Consider the following 17,957-nt stretch of genomic DNA (forward strand, 5'->3'; position numbering starts at 1 on the left):
GGTGCTGGTGCTCAGCAGTACTCAACAGTACTGGTGCTCCGCGGTGCTGGTGCTCAGCAGTGCTTTAATTTGGGTGGTGTGTGCAGATGATGATTGTCTGGGTTACTTGTAGCATTACTTTTAACGCATCCTAGTTGGGATATGCTAGAATTTACAAAATCCTTCGATAAAAAGTACTGAGATGTTTTTGTTTCATTTGAAAACTAAAAATTAGGCTTATTAATGGAGGGGCAAAGTGTTAACGTGAACAGTTTCTATCGTATTTGACAGATTGATGTATTAGTAATTTAAGTGTCTTGAAGTTGCTGCAGAATAGAGCGTTGTGAGAAAATGTGTTCACTGTGCTTGTGTTTCTTTGAGCAAACTGATTTGTTCACAGTTGAGAAGTTTGAATTTTAAACTCCTTTTATGAACGTTTTCTAAAAGTATATTTATAACAATATAAACTTTGTAAAATTTAATGCAAAAATAAGTTGGAAAAGATGATTTGGTTTTGCTAAATTAAACCAACATTTTATCTCTATTTATTTTCTTATTGACATATATATGTTAATATTTGGTACCAGATAAACAAATTGAAGAAAAACTATCGAACAACTGCTATTTAAGTGCAATTGGACGTTTGTTTTTGTTAACAGTGACATAATGATGAGAGACAATCTCTTTGAAATTGTAACATCGTCTCGAACTTTCTATGTGCAGGTGAGAGTCTTCTTTGCAGATTATAGACCCTCTTAACAAGAGATTAATAATTTTAGAGGTGACAGGAACATAAATAAACTTACTGCTTATGAGGATAATGAAAAATATGACAACTGTAATTCACAACTTAAAAAATGTTACATATAAAATTATTGGTAGGTCATATGTTCAGCAAATAGCGGGTGTTATGAACTGGTAGAGTAGAATTAAGTAGTAGTTTTGGGAAGGGAAGTGCTGTTTTAATGTAGATGCTAACTTTCAATTTGGATTAATTTTACACATATTTTAGAATTTTGACTGCATCATTTTTGGTAATTTTAGAAATGGGACTGAAAATACCCACATTAAAAGTAGACAGTAGATCTCACCAGTGGTAGCTAGACATCTTGTATTTAAGTTTAAAATAAACTTTTTAGTGTATTAGGTAGATAGGAAGTGTTTTTTTTAAAGAACATTTGGTTTTGTTTTATAAAAGCTACATACTATTATTGCAGAAAACTTGGAAAATATAGAAAAATATGAAGAAAGGGGTAGTTTGTAAAACACCCAGAATCCCATATTCAGGAAACCATCCTTAGTGCCTTTTTAAAGGCGTGTATTTTTATAACAAGTAGGTCATACAAAGTACACACAGTTATGTTCTTCTTAATATATTATAGTCATTTTTCCACATCGTTAAAACTTCTGTGAAGACTTTTTAGAACTGCACCATACTCTAGTGTGTGAATGCTCCACAGTTAAACTGTTTCTCTGCTACTCTGTTACTATTTACATAGTTTTGTGTATTTACTTTGATAAACAATGTGATGGTAAACATTTTTGGGCTTAAATTTGCCTGGATTTCTTCTTTAGGTTAAGTTTCTAGATCAAGAATAACTATCAGAACATAAACCTTTTTAAACCTCCTTTTCTGCCCAATTGAGTTTTAGATTGTTTCTTTACCTTTGCCTGCTTTGGGTGTTTCCTTTAAAAAGTCTTTGTTAAAAATCTATGGTTCAAAAGTGTTATTTTGTAGCTTAAAAATTTTGAACAGAAGGGCAGTATCTCTACACCCCTCTTAGGTTTTGTTTACTTGGATTTAAAGTCACAATAAAGTTTTTCATTCACGTTGGAAGGCAAGGTCCTGTCAAGGAATATGATACTTTGGAATATGACCACCAATACTTCTCTCAGTAGTTAGTGTAGCCCTAGAAATGATTTCTAGAAAAATAATACATAAAATGGCATCAAATGGCTTTTTAACTCCACAGTCACATAAATAGTCTTGTAGCGGATTCAGACAGTGTAGCAGTAGATAGAGCAAAATGAGAAAGTTTGACTTCTTCCTCTCATTTTCTCTCCAGAAGTATTCATATTGATTTTCTGATGTGTCTGATCCTAAAGCACCAAGTGCCCAACTTCTGTCTCTATTACAGAGACTTACCTGGCAAAACCTGGCTTAAAACAGTGATTTTGAAAGTTTTTGGAAACCATTGTCTCGGGATGATTTTGTTGTTGACATTGTAATTTACCAAAATGAATACGTTGGATTTGTAGATGTAGGAGCTGATCTTGAGGACAAATTGACTGACTGAATCCTTTCTTTCCCTTAGGCTGATAGCCCTGAAGAGATGCACAGTTGGATTAAAGCAGTGTCTGGGGCCATTGTAGCACAGCGGGGGCCTGGCCGAACAGCATCTTCTGTATGTTTCCTCCCTAGGGTCCCCCCATCCTGTCCAGTTATTTTCCTTCCTCCCCCGCAATCCTTCTGGTTTCTTTCTGTATTGAGATTTATTTGCATGTTGACTTTCATACCAATTGGACTTGCGAAAAAATAATGCATTTCTAATTTAATGCTTCCTCGTAGTGTTATGTATACATAACTTTCTGTGCATTGTATTGTCTTAAATGCACAAGCAGGGCAACTAAAGAATGAGCGTTTCCTTGCTTTGTTTTAGGAGTTCTTACTTGTCAGTGGGTCTGGATTTGTTACAACTTGACAAATTCTCCATACGGGATATGGCCTAATCCTGTCAAGCGCCTTAAATTGTAGCATTACACAGTTTGGTGAAAGTCCCATTTCTTCTCTATTCCTTCGAATTTCAGTTAAGGTTTTATTTGGCTTACTAGTGTTGTAAGACCACTGAGCAGCCAGAACCGGAAATACGATTTCGTGTTCTCCATCACTATTTTTCATTGCGTGTCCTCATTCTCATTTTCTGGTAGAGTAATTTAAAAGCCTGCTGCTTTTCACGATCATTATTGTCTCTGTGATAAAATGACAATAAAATTGAAATGTTAAACATTCTCAAAAATGACAAGGAAAATGTTTTTAATTTTTAATTTATCCTGTTCAGGTACATCATAGCAGTAAGGTTTGGCTGTAGGACCCTTCAGTCACTGGTTTCATCAGAAAACACAAACGTTCTACTGAAGAATAGAAAAAAAATTTAAGGGTCTTGAAATGTAGCCCTTTTGTCCACAGAATGTCGTCTAACATGTAGCATGAAAGCCTTTATTACCTTCTACGGGTTTATTGTAAATGCCAGATATTCCGCACTTGTGGTATTTTCTGGTAGTTTCCTGGTAGTGATAAACTACAGATCAGTAAAAACAAATCCATGTTTCTCATTTCTTAAATTATTGTCCTTAGATCCTTTTTGGAATATCTTAGAAGTCACTTTCATAGGTGTTAATTTTGTAACTGCCTGTGTTTTATGTGACCTTTTCAGCAGCCAAGTATGAGACTCTCTGCAAAAACACTGTCTGTTGGGAAAGAGGAAAACTTGGAGAAGGGCACTTGTGTTTCGTGCTTTGTGGTGGGGGCAAAGTGGACTCTCTAGCTGTCACTGTCGGCAGAACTTTCTCTTTTGCTCCCTGTCCTCAGTATAGGTTAACTCTAATCCTAGCTTTGCACTGTGTTCCAGATGCGGCAGGCCAGAAGGCTGTCGAACCCTTGTATACAGAGGTATACATCAAGAACTGGTGAATGCAGCACGTATGTGGGCTCTCACGCACACGTGCCTTCTTACTAGAGGGCCCGGACTTACTCACTACTCACAACTGATCGTAGAAAGTTGAGTTAACCAGACTGCCTTTTGCAGTTCTCGTAACTGACTTTGTCAACACTAACGCAAAACGATTTCACTATGGTCATCCGGTTGGATATGTAGATTTAAACAGTGAGAAAAGATAAATCATGAAAAAAATCAAACCTTACTGATTGAACACGTCACATTAAGCTGTCCTAGAAATTAATTTGCTGAATTGCCACAAGTCTCAACTTCTGCATTTTATGTATTTTGAAATTTTTTACACTACACCACTTCAGTGCACTCTTGCTCTAATCATCTGTGCAAACTCATGAGTGCTTATGCATTGGATAAACTCTACGGTACTATAGTTTGCATGGCATTTTAAATCTCAGGTGAAATTTCGCCAGCTCGTGGGAGTCTAGAGTGTTTTGTGAATTTGTAGTGCTTTGTTTTCAAAGCCAATAGCGTCATACATGAACACAGTATGCTAAGAGCTACATGGCAATGCATTTGGAACGGTCCTATTGAAGGACATCTTCAGTTAGAAGCAAGTGGAAGTTAAGATTCCCAACTGACCCTTATTTCGCCACAGATTTAATAAATGATTAAATATGTACCCTTTGCTGCCTTTACAATCTGAAGCCATATGAATGAGTGACGTGTTCAAAACTAAGTAAATACAGTTAGGGGGAAGTGAAAAGGCGGCACAGTTATCCGCTGCTGTGAAACTCAGGGCAGAAGAATGAAGTTGGTCAGACTGCCAGACAGAATCGTAGGTTTGAAAAACAGTTCTGCTTATTAAAGACCTACGGCCTTTCATTTTGATATTTTGCATCTTTATTTTTTATCTTTCTAAAATACGTGGGACGATCCCAGTGTCGATTGAGAGACTAGAACACACTCTTAATATGAGACGCCGCCGCAGGGCCCTTCCACACACCGCTCAGGCGCGGGCCGACCCAGTGGCAGAGCTGTGGGGACAGACCTGGTTTCTTAGTGGAAATGGTTGTGGACTGTCATGGCTTTAACCTCACTCCTAAAAACGCATTGCTTTGGGAAGGAACGTGCACACATTTGCTGCATGGCTCTTGCTTCTGCTCCGTGTGTGTGTGCGCGCGCGTGTGTATGTTTGTTTTTCAGAGAGTGAAGTCTCACGCTGAGTGACTAACTCCGTCGTTAATGTTTGACGGTGTCTGACGGCCTGTCCTCTTTCCAGGAGCGCCCCAGCTGTCCCCCAGAGCCCAGGCCCGCTTTCCGCCCTGCCGCCGCCGCCACCGCCGCACTCGGCGCGGCCTCTCGCAGCAACTCTGTGGTCTCCAGCGTTACCGTGGAGAAGCGAGGATTTCACGAATCTCTTGCCAAGGTCAAGCCAGGGAACGTCAAGGTCCAGACTGTCTCTCCAGGAGAACCAGCTCCCAAAGTGACTGAATGCGCGCTGCCAAAACCTCAAAGTAAAACTGGCCCTCAGGGTGACGACCGTGACCTGGTGGACCTGGATGATGCAAGCCTTCCGGTCAGCGACGTGTAGGACAGAAGCTCGCGGGCCCCCTGCCCCCCCCGCCCCCCCCCCCGTCTCCCCAGCCCCTGTTTCCTCTCACGAGGCTTCTAGCCAAAGATGATAAAGGGTGAAACGGTTTTTAACACACACATTATACTGCCTCTTAGATGTACTCTTTACAGGCTGGTAAACCAAGGATCCAGGGAGTGGCCAAACAGGACGCGATTTCTTTAAAACAAAACACAGCAGGCGAAGGAAAAGAAAAAACCCGAGTGTTTCAGTATCAACCGTCTGAAGCTTTGTGTGCTGTCTTTTGGGTGATAAAAATGTGTGCGTGATACTTTTTCCCTAGTGAATTTGACAATTTAAATGTTTCACAACCTAAAACATTAAAAATGCGTATTATTTTGGTTGTTTTTAAAATGCTACTTTGACTTCCTGTTAGATGCTCGATATTTCCACATTCTTACTGGTTAGTATTACTGAACGAAATCTTGTCAGACTAAGATAACTAAAATCACGATGTCTGTGGTGCTGTACACTTTATACTTCGACGTGGACAGTTGAGAAACGATCACCACTTTTGATGCTCTGGTTGTCAAGGTGAGTAGCAGGTTTTGCGCAGAGATTGTCACTGGCCCCATCAGTGAGGGCTGGAGGTTTCCCGGAGGTAGGAACTAGGATTCAGACAGCTGTAGCTTGGACACGTGTTGGAAAAAGCTTAGGACTTAAGCAGTCGTTGCTTTATTAAGTGGTGAAGATGACTTGGTCTGAAATTTCTAAGAGATCTGACTTTCCTATCGAGGTTTTATAAATAGTTCTTCTTTCTATATTTGGATCAGTGAAAGACTGTGAGTTTATACGTAAAGACATACTGCCCTTAGTCATGCCTCTCCTTTTTGTCACTAATTACATTCAAGTGCCTGTGTTTTCTCATCTTGCTTGAGAAGTTGTCAGATTACTATGCTCAAAAGTCCGATGTGATTGGTTTTAAACATTGAGATAAGATTTAACTTTGAGTAGCATAGTTTAATGTGTTAAGTAAGATAGCATCTTATGTTTGAGATGCCAGAGTGCTTTTATTCTACTACCTGTGCAATATACGTGTTTTAAAACACACATTTGAGTGTACATTAATCACGGGGATATCATCAGTGTAAGCACTGCTCTAAGAAATCCTTAGTTTCAAGTGTCAAATAAAAGACCAGTTTGAGGTATCATTTTTACGGTTGATTCTTAAACATTTGCTTTAAGAAAATGGTCTTGAATTTCACATGCTGCTATTTTTATGATATTTTGCCATCTTACTGTGCTGTTTTGTTTTGAATTCATACGTGTCACTGTTTCTCCTTTTCATTTTCTAAAATGACTCTTGTTTGAGACAGAGAGGGAGAGATTTCCTACCACAGCAGTGGGGTCCAGAGTTTACTATCTATTACATCGGAATTATCATAGAATCAGTTTAAAAATCCAAATGCGTAACGTGCACCACTCAACTTTTTTATTCATAAGCTAATATTTTGAAAAGTCATCTTTTGATTTTCCCCCCGTTTTGCAGCTAGATTGGAAAATGGTAGAATGGAAAGGTTTTAAGTAGTTATCACTTTTTCTGATGATACGTCCATTACAGTGGCTCTTTTGAAAGTTCCTCTGTCATGAACATACCTAAGATCTCTCGTGGACACAGTTTGCAATATTCAGGAGCCTAATGCTTTTTTCTTTGGTACAGCTTCTACATTGCATGTTTGTTTTAGCATATTTTGGTATTGGTAATTTGATATATTTCATAGTAGCAAAATATTAGCTCTATTTTGGGACTTTTTATAGAACTACCCTCATATTCAGTAGCATAGGAAAATGTTCTTGTGATTGTCAGGGTCTCCTAATATTTATCTCAGTACTTTTATAATTCTATGAAAATTATTTAATTATTTTAAGACATACTTTTCTTGTAAATATGTCACATCCAAGCTGTCAAAAAATTACTTTGAATACCTTAATATTTGCTGCATTTTGTTTTCTGTATATAGAACATGTCTTCTTTCAGAATGGGAATATACATGTGCTTCCCAGTGTTTACTTTTACGTCTGTTATCTTACAATGTCAAACTGGTTGAACACTGTAATGATTTGAAAATAAACTTAAAAGTTCTAACTTACTTCTCATTTGGTTTGGTTCGGCTTCTGATGTGAACAAGTAAATAGAACTAGTGCCAACTATGTTTGGTCAGTTGACTTGAATTTCCATATTTAAGGACGGAGTAACTATTTGGTGATCTTTGAAAGGCACAGCTTGTTAGAAAATCACACAAGAAAAGATGGTTGTTTCTGGGGGGAAAAAAAAGCTTGATTGTTTTGCTTACCTAAAACAAAAGAAAAACATGTTCTCAGAAGCAGTGCTACAGACGGTGGCTTCAGAGCATAGTTTGAGTTGTCCAAGCTGCTTTTGCAGTGCTTGGTTACTGCTTACACTGGACACAGCCCGACAAGGCTGGGTGTGGACCACATTTTGATCCCCAGACGGGCCGTTGACATGTGCTCATTGAAGCTGCTTGTCAGGCTGTTAAAGGCTGCTTTTTGCAGACTGGCTCTTGGTAACAGATCGTCAACATCTGCTCCTATATCCGGCATCTAATAATGATGGAATTGGAGAAAGGCTACCTATCTTAGTAATTTTTATTAACTGGTGCAATTTAATTTTCTTTCCCTGAAAAGATCTTACACATTTTTGTTTTTAAAAAGCCCCAAATGAGAAAGTTCTAAATTTCGTTGCTTTCACAAAAGAAGAGATTCCTTTCTCAGCTTTTCTTTTACTCTAGCCGCAGTTCAGAAATCTTCAAGTGGGGCTCGTACCTTTGTCAAAATGTGGTCAGTTGGTGAGGCAGGAAGTATGTGTACTAAAAAGCACAGCAATAGAACGGCTTCATACCATACTGGGTAAGAATCTTCCTTGTGTAGACGGGTTTGATGGCCTACACCCGACATGATGAAAATACACGTAGTTAGATGGTTTTGGATTTTTCATTTGCAACCTTCCATGTTATGCAGACCCCAAATTTTATTTTATTTTATTATTTTTTAAAATATTTTTATTTATTCCTGAGAGAGAGACAGCGTGAGCAGGGGAGGATCAGAGAGAGAGGGAGACACAGAATCTGAAACAGGCTCCAGGCTCTGAGCTGTCAGCACAGAGCCCGACGCGGGGCTTGAACCCATGAGCCGTGAGATCATGACCTGAGCCGAAGTTGGACACTTAACCGACTGAGCCACCCAGGCGCCCCCCTAAATTTTATGTTTTAATGATTATTAAAAATCATTATTCTTTAATGATTTATGAAAAGTGTATTTTTTCAAACCTCATGTAAGACTTACTGAAAATATGATTGAATTGGAGTTAGCATTTACAGTTTTGATATGGATAAAACCTTGATATTCCGTGTTCACGACATTTAAAGTGACTGTCCCTTACCCTGGTCTAGTCATGTGGTAGCAGTGCCACCTTCTGGTTATGTCATTGCTGAATTTAAAATAAAGGAATTTGTAGTCCACGTCACTTTGTTTCACTCATCATAGAAGTTAGAAAAGAAATGTAACTGCATAGGCTAGTTTTGAAATTACAAGTTAAGTCAACATTTGCAAATGACTAATGAAACTCTGTTTGGAGATAATTATAGGTTCACATAGAGTTGTTAAGAAATAATACAGAGTTTTTGTGTATCCTTAATTCAGTTTTCCCCAGGGATAACACACCCAAACACTAGAGTAAAATGTTGTAACCAGGATATTGACATAAATACAGTCAAGATGCAAAACAGTGCTGTCATCACAAGGACCCCTTCTTGTTGCCGTTATTGTCACGCACGCTTCCCGTTTTTCAGGTTTGGAGGTACACTTTGTCGTATAAGGTTTAAAACCCAATTATTTTGGTACCAAAATTTGGGCTCTTAACTAGTATGGTATTACTGTCTCTGTAGAAGTCTTGAAAACTATTCTTCGTTTATATCGTACTATCTCCAGACTATCAGTTGAATTTTCATTAAATCTATTTTTAACATTTCCCAGAACCATTGTATTTCAAATGTTAGGAATTTGAAAATAATAATTTCTTTATATATACATTTAAATTTAACATTTGAGAACCAAGGGTACCTAAGTATCCTGATCCTAACCTCCCTGAGAGACACTAAGTCCTGCCATTTATATATCTATTTAATAAGATTACTAGAATAAGGACTACTCAATAACATAGTTTCCAGATGCCAAATTCTTGCATTGGAACTGGTTGTAGGGACTGGTTATAATCACTTGTAGGGTAGGAGTGAGGTGTTTCTCCAGGTGAGGAAGCTTCTGACCTTCTAGAGTAAGACCGTGGGTCAGATCAGTGTCTTTAGTGTATGAAATGGCCACGCACGGGGACCTAGGAAGATGATGAAGACGTCCACGAGGAATCTGCAGTAAGAAACACAAAGTGCAGCATGTGATAAAATCAAGCGCGGAAAATGACCTGTGCAGGAGACGGAGGTGGTCAGTGAGCGACAGAGCGAGTGACAGAAGCCTTGTACTGGAGAGGCTTCAAAAGGACCCAGAAGAGAAGAAGGTACTTAGGAGAAACTAGGTGACATAGCAATACATTAGTAGATGTTGATTTGGAATTTGAAGGGTCCAAATCGGTGCTAAAATTTAAATATTCTCTTAAAGGTTCATTGCTTCTTTCTCTCTTACAAACTACATGTAATACTTATACCAGTCACACTAGTTTTCGTCAGCATTGTGGTTGGCACAGTGAGAGGTGAGGGGGAATGAGTGGATGGGAAATGTGGGCAACTTTCCAAGACGTAGAAAACTACTACATTAAAGCTCGTTTTTCCCTGCCTTTGGTACCTTCATAATGTGAAAATCTATTGCCCGTGGAACCTTATTTACTGTTTCCAAATAGGGGCTGTTAGTCCCAGAGACCTGTGTTCCTTGGTGACTTTCACATACGTCATGTTCATTGTCTTGGTTCGTGTAGCTGCTCTTGGCCTTTCTCCTCCCTCTCTGGCCTGTCCCAAAAGGGTTGAGATTATTCCTCTACAGAATTGGTGCTTTCCTTAGGATTCCCTCGGGACCCCTTTCGGGAGGTTGTATCTGCCGACTTCCTCATTTTCTCGATGAAAATTGATGTGCTTAGGTTTTGTCTCTTCTTTTTTTTTAATGTGAAGTTGACCATTTTAATCTTTTTTTTTTTAATATTTTTATTTATTTCTAGGAGAGAGAGAGAGACAGCGTGAGCAGGGGAGGGTCAGAGAGAGAGGGAGACACAGAATCTGAAGCAGGCTCCAGGCTCTGAGCTGGCAGTCAGCACAGAGCCCGACGCGGGGCTTGAAGCCACGAACCGCGAGATCATGACCTAAGCGAAAGTCAGATGCTTAACTGACTAAGCCACCCAGGCGCCCCAGGTTTTGTCTCTTCTAGAATCAGTTCTGATAAATTACATACCTTGAAAATTACATCCCAAGTTTTCAAATGTGTTTGCGTTAGTTGAGCAGAGTGTCCAGTGCAAGAGCTCCTTTTGTCTTCAACTCAAAGCATACAAACAAATGTGAAGCTGTTGTTTATGTGGCAGGTGGTGAGATCACCTGTGTTTTACCTGGCACTGAGGTGGTTACAACACAAACATGGATACCAGAATTACGTGGTAGTGTCCCGGGACAAGGAGGCCATCCAGGTCTAACTTATGAGCCTTTTAAAAATTAAACTTCAAATGTGAAATGTGTAACTTCTCATCAGGCACCTGTGATCTCTGGAGAACAAGCCTGAGTTCCCCATTGAAGAAATGCTCTCCTTGGGAAGCAGCGTTTAAACTTAGCGTAATTTCAGGGCCCTCCCACCTTCTCACATGTTGCTTCTTTTTTTTTTTAATTTTTTTTTTAATGTTTTAATTATTTCTAGGGGAGAGAGAGAGACAGTGTGAGCAGGGGAGGGTCAGAGAGAGAGGGAGTCACAGACTGAAACAGGCTCCAGGCTCCGAGCTGGCTGTCAGCACAGAGCCTGACGCGGGGCTCGAACCCACAAACCGCGAGATCATGACCTAAGCGAAAGTTGGACGCTTAACCGACTAAGCCACCCAGGCGCCCCTCACATGTTGCTTCTTGAATATCCCACGTTCCAGTTCAACTGAACCATTCTTCGTTTCCTGGTTTTCCCACCTGTCTGTCCTAATTCGTGCTGCCCCTTACTGGACATCACTCTCCCGGTCATCTTTGCCTTGAAATTCCACCCGCCCTTCAGTTCTCATTAAGATGCAGCTTTCTCCTTGAGGCTTTGGAATCACTTTCTCAACTTTCCCACAACTTAAGCCAAGATGACCCCAAAGTACCCGGTTCCCTCTCCCTTCCTATGCCAACATTCAGCTCCGTTTATTGGAACTGGAATTCAATTTAAGCTTCTGCTCTCAAACTCTGGGCTGACTAAAGAGCTTTTCTCTCTCCCCTGCAGTTCCTTTTAAAAACCGATGACTTCAAATTTTGGGAGAGATTAGAAAGTGGAAATAGCCCAAATCTAGCTCTTTGTTGATTAGATTGGCCCAGAAGAGCAGTGAGGCAGGAAGTAAAATTCAGACACGCTGGTGGGACTGGCCGCCCCGGAAAAGCCCTTCACGAATGCCGTGGCCTCAGCAGTGGCTCACAGCTGTTGGGAGGGTCACAGGCCCCTTTCACACCCATGCACGTTCAATTTCACATTTGAGTAAAGGCCACCTGACAAGCCCCGGACACAATAATAAAAGTAAAAAGCACGTGACAGTCCAGCGCTTTGTTCTCGATGCGCCTTCGTGCTCATTTCCGTGCGTACCTGGGCACATTTACGTATCTGGGACCACAGGCTGTTTTTGTAGCCTTCTTTCCGTGTCACAGGATATGGACACCACGTGGCAGTAGATATGGATCAACACTCCTAGAGGCTTAAGCCTTTGGTCTTGTGTGTGTCTATGCAACAGTCTACCTGTTCCGTTACTGGACCTTTTGACTGTTTCCAACTTTGCCATTCTAATAGCACTGCAAGCCACGCCTTTGCCTCCAGGGCCACACGTCCCTCCACGCGGGTTGTGGGTCTCGTGGGCATGCGTCCTTCACATCTCGACACGGCAAAGCACCTTGGAGGAAGGGCGCACTCATTCCTGCTCGCGCCCAGAGTGCACGAAGTGTGCCCATCTCCCACCCTGGACAGCACCGCGTTTCCTCATTTGGGGACAGTCTGACTGGGGGCAAAAAGAGTATCTTGTTGTGATCTTAATTTATGCTTCTTTGTAAACGATTGGAAATTCACTTTTTAAAACGTTAACTGAGCACTTGCATTCGCCCTTTCTGTGGATGGCTGTTTTTGTCCTTATCTGTTTTCCTCATTGCTGTTTGAGTCTTTCCTGTTTCCAGGAACGCTGTGTCGGAACTACGAATCTGTCCGCTGTTCTTCTTCCGTATTTAAATATCCTTGTTCCCGCCTTGTCTTTCTTTCAGGTGCTTCTGAGTGTCTTTCTTTTTCTTTATGGATTTTGCCTTTGCTGTCGTGCTTAGTGACTTTTCACACAAATATTAATATATATACTTAAAATATCTCTCAATACATTTATTGGAACTTTTTACTCCTCAAAGCTAATTCCATGTGGAGTTAATTTTGGCAAATAGTAGTAAGTAAAGATCTGATATACTCCTCCAACCGCCCCAGTGCAGACACTCCACAGTGTCTCTGTGCCTTTAATTTAAGTCTATTTCTTGGGGCGCCTGGGTGGCTCAATCAGTTAAGCAACAGACTTCGGCTCAGGTCATGTTCTCACAGTTTGTGGGTTCAATCCCTGTGTTGGGCTCTGGGCTGACAGCTCAGAACCTGGAGCCTGCTTCAGATTCTGTGTCTTCCTCTCTCTGCCCCTCTCCTGCTCCTGTATTATCTCTCTCTCTCTCTCAAAAATAAACATTAAAATTTTTTTTAAAAAATCCATTTCTTCCCACTGATTTGAAATACTACTTGTATCAGTTTCCTAGCTAGTGTGGGCTGCTAGACCAGAGTACCATAGACTCGGTGGCTTAGAAATGGCGGAAACTTATTTGTCATCACAGTTCTGAAGCTGGAAATCTCAGAGTGAGGCACCAATAGCTTTGGTGTCTGATGAGAGCCTGCTTGCTGGTTCAGAGATGACTCAGAGGTCACTGGGTCCTCACATGGCGGAGGGAACAGGGGAGCTCTCAGGAGTCTCTCTTATAAGGGTGACACGGTGCCTTCATGACCCATCTCCTCCCAAAGGCTCTTCTCTCCTAGTACCTTCACCTTGGGGTTCAGGTTTCAACAGAGTAATTTGAAGGGGACACTAACCTTCAGCCTATTGCACTCAGGCAGTAATTGTTTCCATTGGAGTCCGTTTCTGAACTTTCTAGAACATGAATATGAGTATTTCTCTGCTAGGAACATACAGCGTTGGTAATTGTAGCTTACAATACATTTTAATATCAAAGACCTGTTTTTCTGTTCTATTTTTGAACCTCCAAATCCTTAGTTTTGAGTTCCAGAAAATCCACTTTTTAGAAACCTATAATTACGTTATGTTAAATTTATAATATTGTCAGGGTGTTTGTTCCTGTTACAGCACAGATGAAACCCTGAGTCTGTTTGGTGACTCTGTGGACAGGGGGTTCTCCCGACTAGGGCTCTTCCTGGGAGCGTTCGCCCTTGTGGGGAGGGGGTGTCTAGAGAGGAGGCTTGGGCGGGTGCTCGGAACACACCTGCATTTCAGAGCTACGAGTGACAAGAAGGACCGTGGAGGCAGGGCGGGCGTAGACAAGTGTGTTCTCCCCGTTTCTGTGGAATCTGGTGTGGACACAGGCTGGAGGGCCGACATCTCTGCCGTACCTTTTGTCACTCGAAACCGGGGGTGGTGCTGGGACTGGCTTGGAAGTCAACTGCTGAACTTGGGGGAGTTTTGCAAGCTTGTGCTGCAGCCATCATTAAGATCAGACTGTCAGAACTTAGCAGTTAAATAAGTTACATCCGGGGGCAGCGGGATGGCTCAGTCTGTTAAGCATCCAACTCTTGAATTTGGCTCTGGTCGTGACCCAGGGATCGTCTCCAGAGAGAGATCTCACCACGGTCTGTTGAGATCCAGCTCCATGTCGGACTCTGTGTTTAGTATGGAGCCTGCTTGGGATTCTCTCTCTCCCTCTCTCCCTCTGTCCCTTCCCCGCTCGCTCTCGCCCTCTCTCTCTCTCTCAATAAACATTTAAAAAATAAAATAAATAAATAAGTTCCATCAGGAAGAATGGCACTAAGGACAACTCCTCACGTCCTAGTTATTTTACTGCACGTTGTTACTATCTGTACCCTGGCTGTTACTCACATTGTACCTGCAAGGCTGCGATGCGACCTCGTGCTGTGCTCGGCGACTCTCTCCAGGCTCTGAGGTCAGTGACACCGCATTGGCGGGAACGTTGACCCTGCAAACTGGCAAGTGCTCCACATGAGGGCTTCATTCATTCTTCTGTTGATCGTCTAGCCGAAGGGTTGGCAGCTCTCTTGTAAAGGGCAAGATAGTAAATGTTGCAGGCTCTGCAGGCCACAGGCCTCTGTCACAACCACTCATTCAGCACAGGGAAAGCGGCCCCGGATGCTACAGAAACAAACCAGCCCGTGTTCCAGAATACCTTCATTTGTGGAATTTGTGCGACCTGAATTTTACATAATTTTCTCGTGCCACGAAATGCGATTCTTTTGATTTTTTTTTTTCAGCCATTCCAGAATGTAAAAACTATTCTTGGTGTGCAGGTTGTACGAAAACAGATGGACTGATCAGGGCTGCGGGCCGGTTTGCTAACCCCTGGCTGATAATTAAGAAAGCATTCTGTGAAAATCAGTTGCCTGTACGGAATTCACAATAAAGAGCATCGTATATTTTATTACTGTTTGTAAATCATGTGCTACGTATCTCTCATATCAGTAAAATTTATAATAAACTCTTCTTCCCCCACCCTCCACCCCAGGAACTGGTCATTAACATTGAATTGCCCTGAACTTCTAGTGCTTGGCACCCTCGGTTTCGTCCAGATATTAATAGGATTGTCTCTGGTGTTTTAGTATTATATATGACGCTGGCTGTTGACTCAAGATATTCTTTCTCACGTTAAAAAGTTCCTTACTTTTTAAGTACACTAAAAAAAAAAAAATTCCTCTCAGGAATGGATATGGAATTTCATGAGAAACTTTTTGGGATTTGGGATGATATGAAAAATTATATTAATACAATTCTGAATAACACAGCATTCTTTCATGCTTCTTCCATTCTTGAGTACAATGCAGAATGATTTGCTTGTTTTTAGTAGCCCCACACCTATACCCATAAATAACATTGACTTGTAGGTTTTTTTCAGGGGGAGAAGGGATCCTTTCTTTTATAAGGATCTTTGTTTTTAGTATCTGTGTGTCCCTACCTTGTAAAATGAATTGGGAAGTTTTTCATTTTTTTCCCCCCACATTCTCTCTCAAAGAAAATGAAATCATCTGTTCACTCAGAGTTACGGGGAATTCAACCATGAAACCTGTTGGCCTCAAGAATTTTTTTGGAGGTGATTTTTATTTGTTTTGACAAATATTTCATTTTCTCCGTAGATATTGGTTTATTTACGTTCTTTATTTTGTTTTTATATTTTGTTTGAAAAGAAACAATTTCTTTTAAAAAATATTTTTTAAAAAATTTAAATGTTTATTTTTGAGAGAGAGTGTGTGAGCCAAGGAGGGGCAGAGAGAGAGGGAGACACAGAATTTGAAGCAGGCTCCAGGCTCTGAGCTGTCAGCACAGAGCCTGACGCGGGGTTCGAACTCATGAACCATGAGAACAGAACATGAGCTGAAGTCGGATGCTTAACTGACTGAGCCACCCAGGCACCCCATCTCTTAAAAAAAGATTTAAAAAAATCTTTTAAAATGTTTTTTGCCTTTTGAAAAATATTTGATTTTTAAGTCATCTCTACACCCAACGCGGGGCTCGAACTTACAACCCTGAGATCAAGAGTCTCACGCTCTACCAACTGAGCCAGCCAGGTGCCCCTAATTTGTGATTTCTGAGAGAATTTCTATCCCATCTGTGTTTCCACTGTTTCCCTACAATCTAGTCTCACATTTAAAATATCAGATTGTTTACTCATTGGGTGAAAACCTTTGGTACTTTTCCATTGTTCTTCAAACAACAACTGTATCCCATGGTCTACAAAGGCCCTTCGCCACCCAGTCCTAGCTTTGACCATCTCCTGCCTTGGGTATGCTGTCGGTGCTTACAGGAGGCACCCCACCACCCTGCCTAGACAACAGGAGGAGCCCAAACAGGACCTAGCAGATACGAGCTGACAACTGCATTTCGTTCTGATTCTGGAAACAGTTCCATTTCAGCCTTTAAGGAGCCTTAATTGTTCTGGGATTTTTGCTGACATCATAGAGCTTGGCTCCTGACTGATTCTTGTCCTTAAGCTTAAAGGTAGAACAGGCATTAACAAATGTTACAAAATGTCTTTGGTTGTGCTCAGTTTTTTTCCAGCCGAAGAAATACTGTGCTTGATTAAATGCAGTCATCATTTCCCAAGGGCTTCCTATGGGCAAGAAATTTTGCCGAACTCTGGAAAGTAAGGAATAAGCCGCCTGGGTGTCTCGGTCGGTTAGGTGTCTGACTCTTGATTTCGGCTCAGGTCACGATCTCACAGTTGGTGAGTTCGAGCCCTGTGTCAGGCTCTTTGCTGACAGTGCGAAGTCTGCTTTGGATTCTCTCCCCCTCTCTCTGTGTCCCTCTCCCACTTGCGCAAGACTACTCTCTCTCTCAGAATAAATGCATTAAAGAAAAGTGAGGGAGGCACAGAGAAGATACCTCTATTACATGGCAGACCAAAGAGTATCTGGTGGAACATACCGGGTTTTGCTGCAGTAGCAAACATCTCAGGGGCTTATAACCATGCAGGCTTATTGATCGGTCGTGCTGTCTGCCCACCATGGCTTGGCCACAGCTCTGTTCTTCACTTGTACCGTGGCACACAAGTTGGGCCACCTCCATCTGGAAAATGGTGGTCATGGAAGAGGGAAAAGATATGCTTGCCAGGCATGTAGCCACTGCTAAAACTTCAGGGACACATGCCATCAATGCTCACATCCTGTCTGATAGAGAAAATGATATGGTCTACCCTGACATCAAAAGGGCAGTGATGTATGAGGTTGAATCATAAAAGATCGCCATTTTATTAAGTCAACAAATGACCAAATATCGGCAATTTTATTTGATGCGATACTATAATTCTCCTCTAGGGAGGGCAAGGAACATTTGAATCTACCCTGTAGATGTACTGGCAAAGTTGTAAAATACCTATAGTAAAAAAAAAAATTGTCTTTTAAATTCAAATGAGGATATACAGAAAATGAAAATTAAGAAATCCTGTCTTTCACTTGAGTCAGACACTTCCATGTCTCATTAAGGAATTTAAAATGTCCTGAGCTCTTGCGAACTGCCGGGCTCTGTGAGAGATGCCAAGGTAGAGAGAGGCACCTGTCCCCAAGCAGCTGACATTGGCACGGCTGATTGGTGGATAGGAGGTGGGGGCATGAAGAGCTGTGGCAGCTTGTGGTCCTTCTCTAAGCTCACACGTTGTGGCCAAGTTCATTTCTATGCAGCCATAGAACTCACAGTGGCTTCTTCAAGGGCTGCTGGAGAATCTCCAAGCTGGGGGCACGTCTCATCAGGTCAGACT

General features: G+C 41.4%; 1 protein-coding gene and 1 non-coding gene across 7 annotated transcripts in view; one reads left to right on the top strand and one right to left on the bottom strand.

Annotated features, from left to right (window-relative positions):
* The window catches only part of PLEKHA1 (pleckstrin homology domain containing A1), a 59,147-nt gene extending 51,774 nt beyond the window's left edge, over positions 1-7,373 (top strand). For 3 of the 6 annotated variants that reach the window (XM_039250460.1, XM_039250461.1, XM_039250464.1), the window contains 3 exons: positions 639-702; positions 2,295-2,384; positions 4,933-7,373. In XM_039250460.1, the coding sequence (XP_039106391.1) occupies positions 639-702; positions 2,295-2,384; positions 4,933-5,244 (466 nt within the window). In that variant the 3' untranslated portion in view covers positions 5,245-7,373. Of the gene's footprint in view, positions 1-638; positions 703-2,294; positions 2,385-3,608; positions 3,650-4,932 lie in introns of all 6 variants that reach the window. The other 3 variants (XM_039250462.1, XR_005531467.1, XM_039250463.1) reach the window with 3 other exon arrangements.
* Positions 7,374-16,201: 8,828 nt separating this feature from the next.
* TRNAK-CUU lies at positions 16,202-16,274 on the bottom strand. The gene has a single exon. It is a non-coding gene; the product is annotated as a tRNA-Lys (tRNA).
* Positions 16,275-17,957: the final 1,683 nt, after the last annotated feature.

The sequence above is a fragment of the Hyaena hyaena genome, unplaced genomic scaffold, assembly GCF_003009895.1.
Source record: "Hyaena hyaena isolate Hyena2069 unplaced genomic scaffold, ASM300989v1 scaffold_367, whole genome shotgun sequence".
Taxonomy (NCBI): Eukaryota; Metazoa; Chordata; class Mammalia; order Carnivora; family Hyaenidae; genus Hyaena; species Hyaena hyaena.